General features: G+C 44.4%; 1 protein-coding gene across 1 annotated transcript in view; it reads right to left on the reverse strand.

The window, feature by feature from the left end:
- Nucleotides 1-660: 660 nt before the first annotated feature.
- Nucleotides 661-17,545, reverse strand: part of LOC144491674 (elongation factor 1-alpha, oocyte form-like) — a 28,315-nt gene continuing 11,430 nt past the window's right edge. Inside the window, exons 2-8 of the mRNA XM_078209842.1 lie at nt 9,677-9,848; nt 7,884-8,063; nt 6,175-6,471; nt 4,601-4,751; nt 4,262-4,518; nt 2,983-3,217; nt 661-782 (exon numbers count right to left, since the gene is read on the reverse strand). Coding sequence (XP_078065968.1) covers nt 661-782; nt 2,983-3,217; nt 4,262-4,518; nt 4,601-4,751; nt 6,175-6,471; nt 7,884-8,063; nt 9,677-9,820 — 1,386 coding nt within the window. The 5' untranslated portion in view covers nt 9,821-9,848. The remainder of the gene's footprint in view (nt 783-2,982; nt 3,218-4,261; nt 4,519-4,600; nt 4,752-6,174; nt 6,472-7,883; nt 8,064-9,676; nt 9,849-17,545) is intronic.

Below are 17,545 nucleotides of genomic sequence, written 5' to 3' on the forward strand. Positions count from 1 at the left end.
AAAACATCTTGTTCCTAAAATTTTACATCAGAATCAATTTACCTGATCAAAACAATTCAGTTGATGTATTAGATGCCACAAGACCCAAGTCAGTTCTTTCATGCTTCCCAACCAGGTGAAAGCACATTTGTTGTACACGCAGAAACCAGACCTCATTAAACATGTTGTCAGGTTAAAATTTTCTACCACTGTGCCAATGAATTCCAGGGAGAAAGTCACCTCAGTAGGTGGCAAAGTATTTGAAAGCTGCTGCTGCACTTAGTCATGTGCTGCTGATTGGTAGAAAGCCAACAGTTGCTGCTGGACAGCCAAACCTGGAACATTTACTCAAGGAAAGTGCCAAGAGATAATAGCAGAACCAACTGCACAATCATAGGAAGCAAAACTCCAGGACAGGTATAAGTACACCTTTACCATTAATGAACCTGGATTTAAAAAGGTGAATGAATGCAAGCCTTAAATTAATTAATTGCAAACCAGTACAAGGAATCACAACAGGTCAGCAGATTAAGGGAAGACGATTGAGAAATGTTGGTCCAAGAGAAATCCAACACCCCAGATTTCGAGACAAGATTCAAACAACAAATACAGGCCAAACATTGTATATAGAGGTTAGAGACTTTATTGCACAGCTAGTTTCAAACAGATTACAATTTGGGTTCATTTCTTCATGGCTTTTGAAGCTGACTTGGTCACTTTACCAGCTGCAGCTGTTTTCTTATCTACTGCCTTGATTACACCAACTGCAACCGTCTGCCTCATGTCCCGCACTGCGAAACGACCTGCAACATAAAGTTTCATAGAACATAGAAAAACTACAGCACAAACAGGCCCTTCGGCCCACAAGTTGTGCTGAACACTTCCCTACCTATAACCCTCCATCCTATTAAACTCCATGTACTCATCCAGGAGTCTCTTAAAAGACCCTATTGAGTTCACCTCCACCACCACTAACAGCAGCTGATTCCACTGGCCCACCACCCTCTGAAAAAAAACATACCCCTAACATCTCCCCTGTACCTACCCCCCAGCATCTTAAACCCATGTCCTCTCGTAGCAGACATTTCCACCCTGGGAAAAAGCCTCCGAGAGTCCACCCGATCTATGCCTCAACATCTTATACACCTCTATTATGTCTCCTCTCATCCTTCGTCTCTCCAAGGAGAAAAGACCGAGCTCCCTCAGCCTATCCTCATAAGGCATGCCACTCAATCCAGGCAACATCCTTGTAAATCTCCTCTGCACCCTTTCAATCTTTTCCACATCCCTCCTGTAATGAGGCGACCAGAACAGAGCACAGTACTCCAAGTGGGGTCTGAGGGTCTTATATAGCTGCATCATTATCCCCGGACTCCTAAACTCAATCCCTCGATTGATAAAGGCCAGCACACCATACGCCTTCTTAGCCACCTCCTCCACCTGCGGGGCCGATTTTAGAGTCCTATGGACCTGGACCCCAAGGTCCTTCTGATCCTCCACAGTACTAAGAGTCTTTCCCTTTATATTGTAGTCCTTCATCCCATTTGACCTACCAAAATGGACCACGACACATTTATCTGGGTTGAAGTCAATCTGCCACTTGTCCGCCCAGTCTTGCATCCTATCTATGTCCCTCTAACTTCTGACATCCCTCCAGACTATCCACAACCCCACCAACCTTCATGTCGTCGGCAAACTTACCAACCCATCCCTCCACTTCCTCATCCAGGTCATTTATGAAAATGCCAAACAGCAAGGGTCCCAGAACAGATCCCTGGGGCACACCACTGGTGACCGACCTCCATTAGAAAAAGACCCATCTATTCCCACACTCTGCCTCCTTTGGGCAAGCCAGTTCTGGATCCACTGGGCAGCAGCCCCTTGGATCCCATGCCCTCACTTTTTCTAGAAGCCTTGCATGGGGGACCTTATTGAACACCTTGCTAAAATCCATATAAGCCACACCTACCACCTTCCCTTTGTCAATGTGTTTAGTCACATTTTCGAAGAACTCCACCAGGCTCGTAAGGCACGATCTGCCCTTGACAAAGCCATGCTGAGTATTCTTGAGCATACTAAACCTCTCAATGCTCATATATCCTGTCCCTCAGGATCTTCTCCATCAGTTTACCAACCACTGAGGTTAGACTCACCAGTCGGTAATTACCTGCGCTATCCCTATTCCCCTTCTTGAAAAATCAGTGAATCTCTCTCTCCCTACCCCTTCCCCTCTGCAAGAGAAATGAAAAGCCACAAGACCAAAAGCCAGTTACTACTTTAAGATTAGAATCTCGATTGGGCTGAATGGCCTCTTCTACACTGACTTGGGAATGCATCTTACCCAGGCCTTCTCTGTAACCAATGGCTAATCCATCTAATGCAAGAAGTTTAACAACACCAGGTTAAAGTCCAACAGGTTTATTTGGTAGCAAAAGCCACACAAGCTTTCGGAGCTCCAAGCCCCTTCTTCAGGTGAGTGAAATCCATCTAACCCAAGGGGCAATTCAGCACAGCCAATCCACCTAACCTGCACATCTTGGGACAGTGGAAGAAAATCTACAGATGGTCATTGTTGAGCCTGGGTCCCTGGAACTGTGAGGCAGCAGTGCCAATCACTGGTTTCAGTCAGTTTCCAGAAACTAAGCAGTCACTATTCCCATCCATCTTAAAGATCCCAAATCAAGGATCAGGAACCAAAAAAGGTAGATATTCAAAATGGGAGGAGGAAAATATTGTTATGTAGTGGTGGTTAGGATCTGGAGATCAAGCAAAGAGATGGAGGAGAGAGTGATGTCTGAAAATGAAAAATTTGCATAGTGGCACCAAGTGAATTGCTCCTTCAGGAGGGCTAGCACTGATAGTGGGCCAAATGGCCTCCTTCTGTGCTCTTACCACTATGAATAAGTTCTGAGTACAAGTCTTGCCAGTTGGCTAATTTGTACTCATGGGATGGAAGGAGGAGATACAAAACTGGAGGGTGAAGAAAAAAAAAGTCATTCTCACCAAGTGGAGGATATGTAGAGAAGGTTTCCACACACATAGGCTTCCCAGGAATCATCACAATGATGCCAGCATCTCCTGATTTCAAACTCTTTGGGTTGTCCTCCAGTTTCTTACCAGATCGACGGTCAATCTTCTGCTTCAGTTCAGAGAATTTGCAGGCAATGTGTGCAGTGTGGCAATCTAGTACAGGCGAGTAGCCAGCATTGATCTGTCCTGGGTGATTCAGAATGATCACCTGGGAATCAACAGCAGAGTCAGCAATTAGAGCACAGAACATTCTTCCTACAGCTGGTCACCTTGTATTTACATCTGTTATATGCGTGTTTATTTTAAGATAAAGGGGGATGAAATCCAAGCTAGTACACAAGATTCAACTGAGCCATTTCTGGTACATACTAGATACAGTAAGATTTGCATTAATGCCAATACAGTGCATGTACCAAGTTACAATGGCACAGTGGTACAGTGGCAAGCACTACTGCTTCAGTGCCAGGGACCTGGGTTCAAATCCCAGCTTGCATCTGTGTGGAGTTTGCACATTCTCCATGTCTGCGTGGGTTTCCTCTGGGCGTTCCCGTTTCCTCCCAGCCTGAAAGACCTGCTGGTTAGGTGCATTGACCTGAACAGGTGCTGGAATGTGGCGACTAGGCGATTTTCCACAGTAACTTCATTGCAGTGTTAAAGCAAGACTTACTTCTGACAAATAAAAAAATTTGCAAGCCAAAATTGGGAGATGAATATTAATTTAGTTTACTTGAAGCCAGAGGACTTCAACTTGCACAGAAGATCTTAGCCATCAAGGTTTTAGTTACTTGCCACCAAGATACTGATGGCATAGAGATTTGGACAATGCCTTGGAATGTGCATATTTTCAGCCTCGGAACTTAATTTTAGCGTAGTTAGTGAAAATCCCCTGGGCACCACACTCCAGCACCTGTTCAGGTACACAGGAAAAATTTAGCATAGCCAATGCATGTAACCAGCACATGTTTGACTGTGGGAGGAAACCCACACAGACATGGGGAGAATGTGCAGACTCGTGACCCAAATGGGGAACTGAACCCATGTTCCTGGCACTGAGGCAGCAGTGCTAACCACTGTGCTGCCCCCATTTTTGGGTTTGAATTATGGGGAGTGAGCAGGAAAATGGAGTCAATGGTCAGCTAGAGCAGGCTATATGGTCTACTCCAGCTCTCCTACTAATGTTACAAGGTACTACAATTGGTTGCTGACTACCAACATGGAGGATGAGGGGCCAAATCATGGCCTGCTGGCTCACCTGAGCTGTGAAGCTTCCAGATTCCAGAGGTGGATCATTCTTGCTGTCTCCAGCCACATTTCCACGTCGAATATCTTTTATTGATACGTTCTTGACATTGAACCCAACATTGTCCCCAGGCACTGCTTCTACTAGAGCCTCGTGGTGCATCTCGACAGATTTCACTTCAGTGGAAAGGTTAACAGGAGCAAAGGTCACCACCATGCCAGCCTTCAGAATTCCTGTCTCTACTCTGCCCACTGGCACAGTACCAATCCCTGAATAGATGGAGGTAGAAAGTCAAATTCTAACTCTCGAAATACGTAGACTTGTATATACAGATGAGAAGTGTGAACTCACCTCCAATCTTGTAGACATCTTGCAGGGGGAGGCGGAGGGGCTTGTTTGTGGGACGTGTTGGGGGGAGGATAGCATCTAGAGCTTCCAAGAGGGTGGTACCAATAGCATTGCCTTCCTTACGGTCCATTTTCCAACCTTTGAACCAAGGCATCTGTAATAACAATAGTTATTAGATACACAGCACATCCACCTCAGGAAGATGGACTGACATGAGGAATTAACAGACCCAAGTTTTGAAAGGTTTAGATGCAGGAAAGTGTCTATTGACATTTCTGATGAGAATGCACTTGAACCCTATAAAGGGATTGTTAAAGCAAACGTAGAGATACACATCGGTTCTAGTCACTATTCACCATTGCTTCACGGTCACTGGATCAAAGTACTGCGACGAGGGATGGACAATAAATGCTGGTCAAGTAGTGACACCCACATCCCACAAGAGTAATTCTTGAAGGGGTTGAATTATTTTAACCAAGGGTGCAGGAGGATCAAACCAACTAACATCCCAACCTACCCCCAGGTCAGTCAGTAAGCAAATGCCAACCTTGCTTAATGCTGCAAGAGTGTCTTCATTAAGCTCATTTATAGAATCCCTACAGTGCAAGAGGCCATTTGGCCCATCAAGTCTGTACCAACCACAATCCCACCTGGGCCCTACTCCCATAATCTCACATTCACCCTGCTAATCCCCGACACTAGGGTCAATTTAGTCTGCCCAATCAACCTAACCCATGTCTTTTGGACTGTGCAAACTCCAGACAGTGACTCAAGGCCAGAATTGAACTTAGGACCCTGGTGCTGTGAGGCAGCAGTGATAACCAATGTGCCACCCACATACTAGTCCTGCTCAGATGAAGTCTAAGTCACCAGGACATGGTACAAAAGATACCAGCCTCACCTCACTGAAAACTTCCAATCCAGTTTTTGAAAAGTTGCTAAATCCTAGGATTGATTATTGGAATTGCAAGAAAAGGATCAGACAGCAGAACTGATGGATTCCAGTTATTAATTTTGCAACAACTTAAAGCAGGAGATTTGCAGAAAGACAAGTACCACCAAATGGAAGTGTAACAATTGTAGGATAGTTAGCTCCAATTGTCTTCTGGAGAGATCAGACCATGTTCATTTAAAACATAGCATTATGAAATTCTATTGCCCAGCAAGCTGATTTTAGAGGGCATCTACCCTTGCAGGTACAGCCAGTTGATCTATCCTGCTAGATAAAGGCATGGGATGTAGAGGTTAGATACCCAGAACAAATCAACATGGGCTTGTAAATATTACAGTAAGAAGTCTCACAACACCAGGTTAAAGTCCAACAGGTTTATTTGGTAGCAAATACCATAAGCTTTCAGAGCACTGTGCTCCGAAAGCTTATGGTATTTGCTACCAAATAAACCTGTTGGACTTTAACCTGGTGTTGAGAGACTTCTTACTGTGCTTACCCCAGTCCAACGCCAGCATCTCCACATTGTAAATATTAGGCAGAGTCCGATGTTTACTCCTCAATTTTAAGATATATGCACACACAACTGTTTCCAATTGGAGCCAAAAAAAGTGAAAATTTCACTTACTTTTTTGCTGGGTTCCAGCATGTTGTCCCCATGCCATCCAGAAATTGGTACAAAGGCCACCCCCGCAGGATTGTAGCCAATTTTCTTGATGTAAGCACTCACTTCTTTCACAATTTCTTCGTATCTCTTGTTGCTGAAGTGGGGCTCTGTGGAATCCATCTTGTTGACTCCAACAATGAGCTGTTTGACCCCCAAGGTGAAAGCCAAGAGTGCATGCTCCCTGGTCTGTCCATTCTTTGAAATGCCAGCCTCAAATTCACCAACACCAGCAGCCACGATCAACACCGCACAGTCAGCCTGACAACACATGGGAATGCTGTTAGATATCATAATTAAAACACTTAGCCATTGGACAGAATTGTGGTGCTGGACCAAAGGAGGATTCACATTCATTTGGGCTATCCAAGATAAGGGGCGGCACGGTAGCACAGTGGTTAGCACTGCTGCTTCACAGCTCCAGGGTCCCGGGTTCGATTCCCGGCTCGGGTCACTGTCTGTGTGGAGTTTGCACATTCTCCTCGTGTCTGCGTGGGTTTCCTCCGGGTGCTCCGGTTTCCTCCCACAGTCCAAAGATGTGCAGGTTAGGTTGATTGGCCAGGTTAAAAATTGCCCCTTAGAATCCTAAGTTGTGTAGGTTAGAGGGATTAGCAGGTAAATATGTGGGGGTCGGGCCTGGGTGGGATTGTGGTCGGTGCAGACTCGATGGGCCGAATGGCCTCCTTCTGCACTGTAGGGTTTCTATGGTTTCTAATGCCAAACTATCAGAGTGTCAAGAATACAAATTGTCCTTTGCAGGAAGGAGCATGGAGTGCCCGCTTATAGTATTATAGAACCCACAAACCCAATGCTGAAAAACATAAAAAAGGTAATGTCACTGTACAAGTAATCCAGAAGCCCAGGCTAATGCTCTGGAGACATGGGTTCAAATCACAGCATGGTGGAATTTAAATTCAGTTACTGAATCTGGAATGTAAAGTTAGTCTCAGTAATGACAGTTATCATAAAAGCACATCAGGTTCGCTAATCTCCTTCAGGGAAGGAAAAATGCTATCTTTTGGGGTGGCACAGTGGCAAGCACTGCTGCCTTGCAACACCAGGAACCCAGGTTCGATTCCTGGCTTGGGTCACTGTGTGGAGTTTGCACATTCTCCCAGTGTCTGTATGGATTTCCTCCGGGTACTCCAGTTTCTTCCCACTGTCCAAAGATGTGCAGGTTAGGTGGATTGGCCATGCGAAATTGCCCCCTAGTGTCAAGGGGACTAGCTAGGGCAAATGCATGGGATTGTGGTCAGTGCAGACTCAATGGACCAAATGGCCTCCTTCTGCACTGTAGGGATTCTATGAAACTATTCCCATGCCTTTTGCCATCAATAATAAATTAGTTCAGTTGCAGGATAGAGACTGTGAAAAGAATTCAAACTTAAAACTGGTTTTAGGAGAGATGAGAGCAATTATGAATGGGTTGAAGGCTGTAAAAGAGGGTGGGGAACATTTAGAATACTGCATCACCGACACAAGGGACTTGTAAATTAGCAAAGTTCTTTGGAAGGGTGACCGTGTTGTGGCCATCTGATTTTTGTCACTAGATTAAAAGGTTCAAAAATTTATAATTGCAATGAACAATTTGCTTTTTGCCCCCAAACATGGATATTTAGAAAGTCCAAAGCTCATTGTACACCAAAACATTTGATGGTTTTCTGCAAGCTTACCTGGGAGGTCCCAGTGATCATGTTCTTTATGAAGTCCCTATGTCCAGGTGCATCAATGATGGTGATATAGTATTTGGTAGTTTCAAACTTCCACAGGGAAATATCAATAGTTATACCACGCTCCCTCTCGGCCTTCAGTTTATCCAGCACCCAGGCATACTTGAAGGAGCCTTTTCCCATCTGTAAGGCACAAGTAATAGTCTGAAAAACACTTGGACCTCTCTGCATCTACTACATGTAGCACTTCAGGTTCTCCCCCCCCAAAGTCCATTATAAATGAAAGAAGTCTCAACACCAGGTTTATTTGTTATCGAGCTTTGAGCGCTGCTCCTTCATCTCGCCATTCACCTGATGAAGCAGCAGCGCTCCGAAAGCTCGTGATACCAAATAAACCTATTGGACTTTAACCTGGTGTTGAGAGACTTCTTACCGTGCCCACCCCAGTCCAACACGGACATCTCCATGTTATGGAAGAGGTGATTCATTCACTGGAGACCCAAGCTGAGGGGCACCCTTGGGAAATTGAAATGAGTCAATTGATTAGTATTCAACAGTACTGGAATACAGGATTTAGCCAAGTATGGGTGTTAATAGTTACATTACTTGGCAATTTTAGTTGTGATCACATGCATACAAGCTACATAGGAAAGGAAATCATGGCCTGCCATGAGCTATATTCATCAAAGACTCTGGCTGCATTGTTAAGTGAATAGTCATTAAAATTTCATACATCTGACTTGGTGAGCAGGATGACAATGCAGAACTAACTCTGGCACGGGAATGTACAGGATGGGCACGGTGTGGAACTATAGGGGATGATCATCCAAAGTGACCTTCAACTAATAAATACATTTAGCAAAAGACAACTTGCAAGTGAGTAACATTAAATCTGTAACTTGAAGATTTTGTCGTCAAGACCAGCACAAGGGGAGAGAGTAGAATTATCTTGGTTAAAAAAAGTCAGGAGAAGGGGGAAAGTGTATTCTCTCAACAGCTCAAATGCTCCAAGATTAGAGTCAGTCTGAATTAAACTATGGGGACTCCAATTACAGCCCTGGACAACCAACTGCAATTGAAGTGACTCCTTTATAATGAAAAACTGTCTACATTTCCTTAGCGAAGCAGCCAGCATTATTAAGGACCCCACGCATTCTCTCTTCCACCTTCTCCTGTTGGGAAGATACAAAAGTCTTGAGGTCACATCCCAACCGACTCAAGAACAGCTTCTTCCCTGCTGCCATCAGACTTTTGAATGGACCTACCTTGCATTAAGGTGATCTTTCTCTACACCCTCGCTATGACTGTAACATTCCATTCTGCACCCTCTCCTTCTCTAAGAGTATGCTTTGTCTGTATAGCATACAAGAATACTTTTCACTGTATGCTAATACATGTGACAATAATAAAATCAACAAAACTAGTGACTAAAACCCACAATTCAAATCTCAGGTTTCCACACAATATTCATTATTTACACATATGGAATGAACAGCCCATTGCCCAAGCAGGTAGACATAAATAGATAAAGACTAATGCCAAAATAAGCATTTTCAGGATTTCACAATTTGTCTTTTTGTTTACAAAAAAAGCAGACCATAAAAATATTAAACTTCAAATCCAACTGCTTAAAGGAGACGCCAACATATTCACAAATCAAGCATACTAACCATTATAACTGGAGAGAATTTTTTCAGTATCAGTCTTTAATAAGACAAGGCTAGATGAAAGAAATACAATTACTACAACTATATCAGAGTGGAAGAACTTTAATTAAAAACAAAATTCACATTTACCTCAGCAGCTTCTTTCTCAAATTTTTCAATAGTCCTCTTGTCAATGCCACCACACTTGTAGATCAAGTGACCGGTGGTGGTAGATTTACCAGAGTCCACATGGCCAATGACCACAATGTTGATGTGAATTTTCTCTTTACCCATGGTGATGGTAACTCAGAGAATACAATAACTTAAAAAAAATAGAAGAATGGTACTACTACCAAAAGCAGCATTTATATCAGCTGTTTCTTGGCCCTCACAGCACCTGAATAGAATGAACAAACAAATTGGGCTGATCAACGTTCAATTAGGCAGCTTGATACAACACTCTTGCTAATCAGTGAGGATGATTAAGGCCTTTTTAAAGGGGCTCAGACAATGATGACCAAATTCTAAGACAATCTTCTTAAGGTAGAGGAGTCTTCCAGCCAAAAAGATTGGTAGAGCAGTCTTCCTTTTTATCTACTTGACACTCTGGTCCTTCCTGTGTCCATCAGTTATAGACAACCTTAAAGGTACCAGCAGACACTGTGTGCTCCTTCTCCAGGGTCACCTGGGCATAGACAGAACTGCAGGCCAGAAGCAGGCAGTCAGGCTGAGTAACACTCAGTCTGGAGCCATTAATGGCCAGATTGATTCCGGGAATGAAAAGGTTGACGTATGAGGAGAGATTAAACAGTTGGGCTTGTACACGCTGGAATTCAGAAGGATGAGAGGGGATCTGATCGAGGAATATAAAATTTAAAAAGGGATTGATAAAGTAAATGTCGACCAAATGTTTCCTCTTATGGGGCAATCTAGAAGAAGAGGTCACAGGTATAGATTGAGAGGCGGTAGACCTCAAATTGAGATGAGGAGGAACTACTTCTCGCAGAGGGTGGTGAATTTGTGGAACTCGCTGCTCCATAGCGCGGTGGAGTCTGAATCCTTGAATGGTTTCAAGAAGGAGATAGATATATTTCTGATTTTTTTTTTAATGGGTTAAAGGGAGATGGGGAACAGGTAGGGAGGTGGATTTGAAACCAGGGAGAGATCAGCCATGATCTGATTGAATGGCGGTGCAGGCTTGAAGGACTGAATTTGCCTACTTCTGCTCCTAATTCCCATGTTGCTATGTTGACGAGGACCAGCAGCAGACCTACGAGGGAGTCCTCAGGCCTACCCGCTGTCCTCCACAGCAGGCGGCCAAAAGCCAGGAACAAGGCTCTGAAACAGAGGAGCAGCAACCCCACACCCCTCAAATAATGGGACCACAACCTGTCCCATTCTGTATAAATCTGAAACACTGACATATCCAGACAGCCTGGTACAGCAGGAATCCGTTTGTCCTCTCTTTAATTAATAATAAGAACAGGTTGCCTCAGAGTCATCGAATGAGAAAAACCTAAGCCAAGTGCCTCCTTAGAGGGTCACAACCAACAGAAAATCTAAACAAAGAAAACATATAAATGTATTTATTTACTATATCCATCACAAAGCCAGTCCCTGCACTACTAACTAGAAGCTGAAGGCCTCAGGCAAGCCAGGAGACAGTGCGTGCTCCTGCTCCAGGGCCACTCAGATGTATAGAAAGAAACCAGTTAAGGTATTCATCAGTCAACTCAGCAATATTCATACTGTGAAAACTTAAAAATGCAGCTTCACTCCAATAACAACCTGACCTTCAAGTGGGGTGGCATGGGTGGCACAGTGGTTAGCACTGCTGTCTCACAGTGCCAGAGACCCAGGTTCGATTCCCGGCTTGGGTTACTGTCTGTGTGGAGTTTGCACGTTCTCCCCGTGTCTGCGTGGGTTTCCTCCGGGTGCTCCGGATTCCTCCCACAGACTAAAGATGTGCGGGTTAGGTTGATTGGCCATGCTAAATTGCTCCTTAGTAATAGGGGGATGTCAGGGGGATTAATAGGGTAAAAATGTGGGATTACGGGGATGGGGCCTGGGTGGGGTTGTTGTTGGTGCAGGCTCGATGGGCTGAATGGCCTCCTTCCACATGGTAGGTATTCTATAATTCTATGATAGTTTTGTGTATTGTTTTCCAAATAAGTTGTTTGTGCCACATTGTAAAAGGGGGTCTTTGACCTGGGTACATTGGATTTCACCTCGGACTGGGATTGCGAACAGTGCCAGGACCTCTTGAGCTCCAGGCCAGCCGTCAGTACTCGGTCTCTGACGGGCAGAAGGCAGTGAACTCGTTCCTTGTATTTCTTTCACATTGTTTATTATTTTTCAATAAACCATCATGATAGTTTAGAGAATATAATTTTCACACTAACTTCATTGCGTGTCAATGTAAGCCTACTTGAGACACTAATAAATAAACTTTTAAAACTTTAATTCTAGTCTCTTATTTAACATTCTCCTGAATCATTAAAAGAACAAAACAGGTCCAACCGGGATGCAGAAGAGCAGTCAGACTGGCCAATCTCACTGGTCATGTCCAACCCGGATCAACGGACGGCCAACTTGGGCCCAGGAATAGGCACAGCAGGAGGTCCCATGAATTCCCGGTGTTATCAGTCCACACTGGGTGTCCAAAGATCAGATGTATGGGACTAAAGTGGAGCTAAAAGATGAGGATTAGCAACACCAATGCCCCAAAAAGGGAAAAGGGCTCCAAGCTCCTGTGTAAATGTGAAACACAGACCTCACCCAGGCTACAGAGGTCACAAGCCGGGATTCTCTACCCCTTGTTTTCGATGGGCACAAACCCGGTGGGGCAGAGAATCCAACAGGACTCCTCAAACTGCTTTTGCGCTGAGGGGACTCCCTGTTCCCACTGTCCCATTTTTGGGGGCGAATGGGATCAAAGGTTATGAGCAGAAAGCAGGATTAGGCTATTGAGTTGGATGATCAGCCATGATCGTGATGAATGGTGGAGCAGGCTCGAAGGGCCAAATGGCCTCCTCCTGCTCTGATCTTCTATGTCTATGTCTATGTCCCCATCCCCTGCCAATCATGAAATGGGGTTCCCACCACAAAATGTCAGGAACACCAAAACCATATCTCCTCCTATGTCTGTTCTTGGGTCTAAGTTGACCATACAATGTGCTACCAAATAAACCTGTTGGACTTTAACCTGGTGTTGTGAGACTACTTACTGTGCCTATCCCAGTCCAACGCCAGCAACTCCACATCATACATTTTAACCCCATTAGCAGCTTCTCCAGTCTATTACTCCCCCCATGTTAGGATTCCCCCGGCCGGCATGGCATTACATAATTGAATGCAACGTACAAGATCTTAGAGAGAGGGCATGGAAAATCCCCCTATCCGCTATTAGAGGATAAACCGTGAGTAACACTGCTTGACTTTTGATTAACTAAAAGCATGGTGGCACAATGGTTAGCACTGCTGTCTCACAGCGTCAGGGACCCAGGTTCAATTCCAGCCTCTGTCACTGTCTGTCTGGAATTTGCACGTTCTCCCCATGTCTACGTGGGTTTTCTCCGGGTGCTCCGATTTCCTCCCATAGTCTAAAGATGTGCGGGTTAGGTTGATTGGCCATTCTATATCATAGAATCCCTACAGTGCAGAAGGAGGTCATTCGGCCCATCGTGGCTGCACTGACCACAATCCCACCCAAGCCCTATTCCCGTAACCCCACATATTTAGCCTGCTAATCCCCTTAACTCTACGGTCAATTTAGCATGGCCAATCAACCTAACCTACACATCTTTGGACTGTCTGTCACAAATATCTGACACAAATCAGGGGGATTAGCAGGGTGAATGAGAGTTATGGGATATCTATTCCTATTGGAAGGCTGACAGAGGCAAAAGGGGAAAATATCTAGAGACAAAAAGGAAATGGTTTTTCCTGGGCATATTGCAATGGTTTAGGACTGAGTACAGGCCAGAGTGTCACGTTGGCCTTTGACAGAGGTCCATGCCTGACCGCGTTACATTTGCAGCAACAAATTTGCAATTCAAGGTTTTTATTTCTGGATTGAAGCTGCACGGGTTTCCTGGGCAAACAACGATCATTGATGTAATGCTGTTATCACAGCATGAGTCACGTTACCAAGCACACCTCTGTTTGCACACCTGCTAAAGGTAATGGCAGCAATTACACTTTGCTGATATATTCCTGGCTATTCTGCTTCCCACAGGGAGCTGTGCTTTCGTACGACCTCATTGATTTTTGCACGTGTGTTAATGATGTGTAATGTCTGAGTAAATAAAGTTTCATACCGTAGAATTTCCGATTTGGAAAGTTCACGTTAACATTTAACACACTCATGTTATATTCCATGATAATGTTGGATATGACTGCTCTGAGAGAAGTAAAGCAATAGTAGCGAGTTTTACACAGTTGTCAAATGAGCTAGACATCTCTGTGAATCCACATATAGGTCCTGTACAGTAAATCTGGCTGGCCCCCTGTGTTTTAGGAGTTGCCCCTTATCTGTGACTCTGAACATCGCAATCCAACAAAGTGGACAAAGTGAAAATAGTCGAGAGCTTCAAGTTTCTGGGTGTCCAGATCACCAACATCCTGTCCTGGTCCCTCCATGCCGACGCAACAGTTAAGAAAGCCCATCAACGCCTCTACTTTCTCAGCAGACTAAGGAAATATGGCATGTCCGCTGCGACTCTCACCAACTTTTACAGATGCCCCATAGAAAACATTCTTTCTGGTTGTATCACAGCTTGGTATGGCTCTTGCTCTTTCCAAGACCGCAAAAAATTACGAAGAGTCGTGAACGAAGTCCAGTCCATCATGCAAACCAGCCTCCCAATCATTGACACTGTCTACACTTTCTGCTGCTTTGGAAAAGCAGCCAGCATAATCAAGGACCCCATGCACCCCAGATGTATCCTTTTCCACCATGTTCCGTCGGGAAAAAGATACAAAAGTCTGGGGATATGTACCAAATGACTCAAGAACAGCTTCTTCCCTGCTGCCATCAGATTTTTGAATAGATCTACCTTGCATTAAGTTGATCTTTCTCTACACCCTAGCTATGACTGTAACACTATATTCTGCACTCTCTCCTTTCCTTCTCTATGAACGGTATGCTTTGTCTGTATAGCGCGCAAGAAACAATACTTTTCACTGTATACCAATACATGTGACAATAATAAATCAAATCAAATCAAATAATAGTGGGGAGGCGATGGCTTATGGTATTACCTCTGGGCTATTAATTCAGAAATTCAGTTAATGTATCTGGGGATCAGGGTTTGAATCCCACCAGAGCAGATGGTGGTATTTGAATTCAATAAAAAATATCTGGAATTAAGAATCTACTGATGATCTTGAAACTATTGTTGATTGTTGGAAAAAACCATCTGGTTCACTAATGTCCTTTAGGGAAGGAAATCTGCAGTCCTTACCTGATCTGGCCTACATGTGACTCCAGAGCCACAGCAATATGGTTGACTCCCAACTGCCCTCCAAGAGCATCTGGGGATGGGCAATAAATTCTGGCCAGCCAGCGACGCCCATGTCCCATGAATGAATTTAAAAACAAAATAATATGTTGTGGGCTTTCATAATTTACTAAATTACTATTCCGGGAGAATACCTCTGCAGTAATTGTTACAGATGTAAGTTAAAAATCGAAGAGAGGGATCATGTCAATAAGCCATCTCCAGGGTGTATCATAGATCAGAAATGCTTCATAATCTCAGACTCCTGATCCTACTCTAAATGCACATGGAATTAAAGTCAACACCTTCTCCCAACACCACAACTCATGCTAATCTTCCAATCCATAAACGCACCTTGCCACTTATGAAAAGAAATGTAATCTTATGCATGTATTGAAAAACAAGCCTTAGAACTAACAATGTTCCTCATGTCTTTGTTGCTGGGTTACACATTGCTATAGCATGGAATGCTCATCATTTCCAATGATACTGTACTAATCATCTGGCAATTGCATACTAAAATAGCTCAGTCAAAACTCAAATTGGCTGAATACCAATGAAAGACTAGAATCGTCATAGAAACCATAGAAATCCTTCAGTGCAGAAGCAGGCCATTCAGCCCATCAAGTCTGCACCAACGACAATCCCACCTAGACCCTATTTCCATAATCCCACATATTTACCCCACTAATCCCTCTAACCTACGCATCCCAGGACACTAAGGGGCAATTTAGTATAGCCAATGCACCTAACCTGCACATCTTTGGACTGTGGGAGGAAACTGGAGCACCCGGAGGAAACCCATGCAGACACGGGGAGAATGTACAAAATCTGCACAGACAGTGACCCGAGCCGGGAATCGAACCTGGGTCCCTGGAGCTGTGGGGCAGCAGTGCTAACCACTGTGCCACTGTGCCGCCCCTATACAGCTAAATATCAGGGACCTTAGCAGCAGAGTGGAAAAGCACACTGGAGTCCCAACATGCTGCCCGTAATGTTGGCTAGATGTCATTTGGTAGTCAAAAGTCATCATTAACCAACTTTCCAATCTCAACAAGGCCACCCTATGGGGTCGGGGCAGAGGGTGTTCCTGACCACACACCAGGCAGCTGCACTCGAGGAGGAAGGTAAAATTATAGCAAAATTCACAAACAGTTTCCTGCAGAAGGTTTCATAGATCAGCTTGGTATGGCTCTTGTTCTGCCCAAGACCGCAAGAAACTACAAAAGGTCATGAATGTAGCCCAGTCCATCACGCAAACCAGCCTCCCATTCATTGACTCCGTCTACATTTCCCACTGCCTCAGAAAAGCAGCCAGCATAATCAATGACCCCACGCACCCCGGACATTCTCTCTTCCACCTTCTTCCATCAGGGAAAAAGATACAAAAGTCTGAGATCATGTACCAACCAATTCAAGAACAGCTTCTTCCCTGCTGCCATCAGACTTTTGAATGGACTTACCTCATATTAAGTTGATCTTTCTCTACACCCTGGCTATGACTATAATACCACATTCTGTCCCCTCTCCTTTCCCTCTCCCTTGTGTACTCTATGAACAGTATGTATTGTCTGTATAGCGCGCAGGAAACAATGCTTTTCACTGTATCCCAATACTTGTGAGAATAAGAAATCAAATCAAATCAGATCGACCTCAACGTTTTGTAGGCCAGTCACTCCCCACCAACATGAGTCCATTTGTTAGACTTGAAACGTTGGTTGGAATCCTCAGGTCTCGCCCACAGCTGGGATTCTCCAGTCCCGCTGCAGTGAATGGAGATTTGGCTGAGTGCCAAGTTCTCTGTTCTCACTGTTAGCGGTGACGGGGTGTGCAAGATCGGAGAATTCCGGCCATTAGCTCTATTCTCTCCCCACAGATGCTGTCTGATCTCTGAGATTTTCCAGCATTTTCTGCTTTTGTTTCAGATTCCAGCATCCGCAGTACTTTATCCAGTTGGTTGCAGTTAATGTTACTCAGACTGAGTAGTGCAGGAAAGTGTATGTCAAATTCATTTTCATTTAATTTTGCATTTACACTGGTGAACCAATTCTCTGTTACCCACTCCTAATTCTGTCGGAGCCGCACGCCTTAATTTACAGGGTAAAGTTTTTAAAAGTTTAAAGTTTATTTATTAGTGTCACAAGTAGGCTAACATTAACAGTGCAATGAAGTTACTGTGAAAATCCCCTCGTCGCCACACTTTGGCGCCTGTTCGGGTACACTGAGGGAGAATTTAGCTTGGCTAATGCACCTAACCAGCACATCTTTCAGACTGTGGGAGGAAACCGGAGCATCCGGAGGAAACCCACACAGACACCAGGAGAACGTACAAAACTCCACACAGACGGTGACCCAAGCTGAGAATTGAACCCAGGTCCCTGGTGCTATGAGGCAGCAGTGCTAATCACTGTGCCATCATAGCTTTTATTGCAGATTATTATAATTGGCTATCCCTCGCTAATGAGGATGATTGTCTTCTATGAATTCGAAGATGGCTGATGGGGCCAATTCAGGATCT

The sequence above is a fragment of the Mustelus asterias genome, chromosome 3 (genome assembly GCF_964213995.1).
Source record: "Mustelus asterias chromosome 3, sMusAst1.hap1.1, whole genome shotgun sequence".
In the NCBI taxonomy this organism is placed as follows: Eukaryota; Metazoa; Chordata; class Chondrichthyes; order Carcharhiniformes; family Triakidae; genus Mustelus; species Mustelus asterias.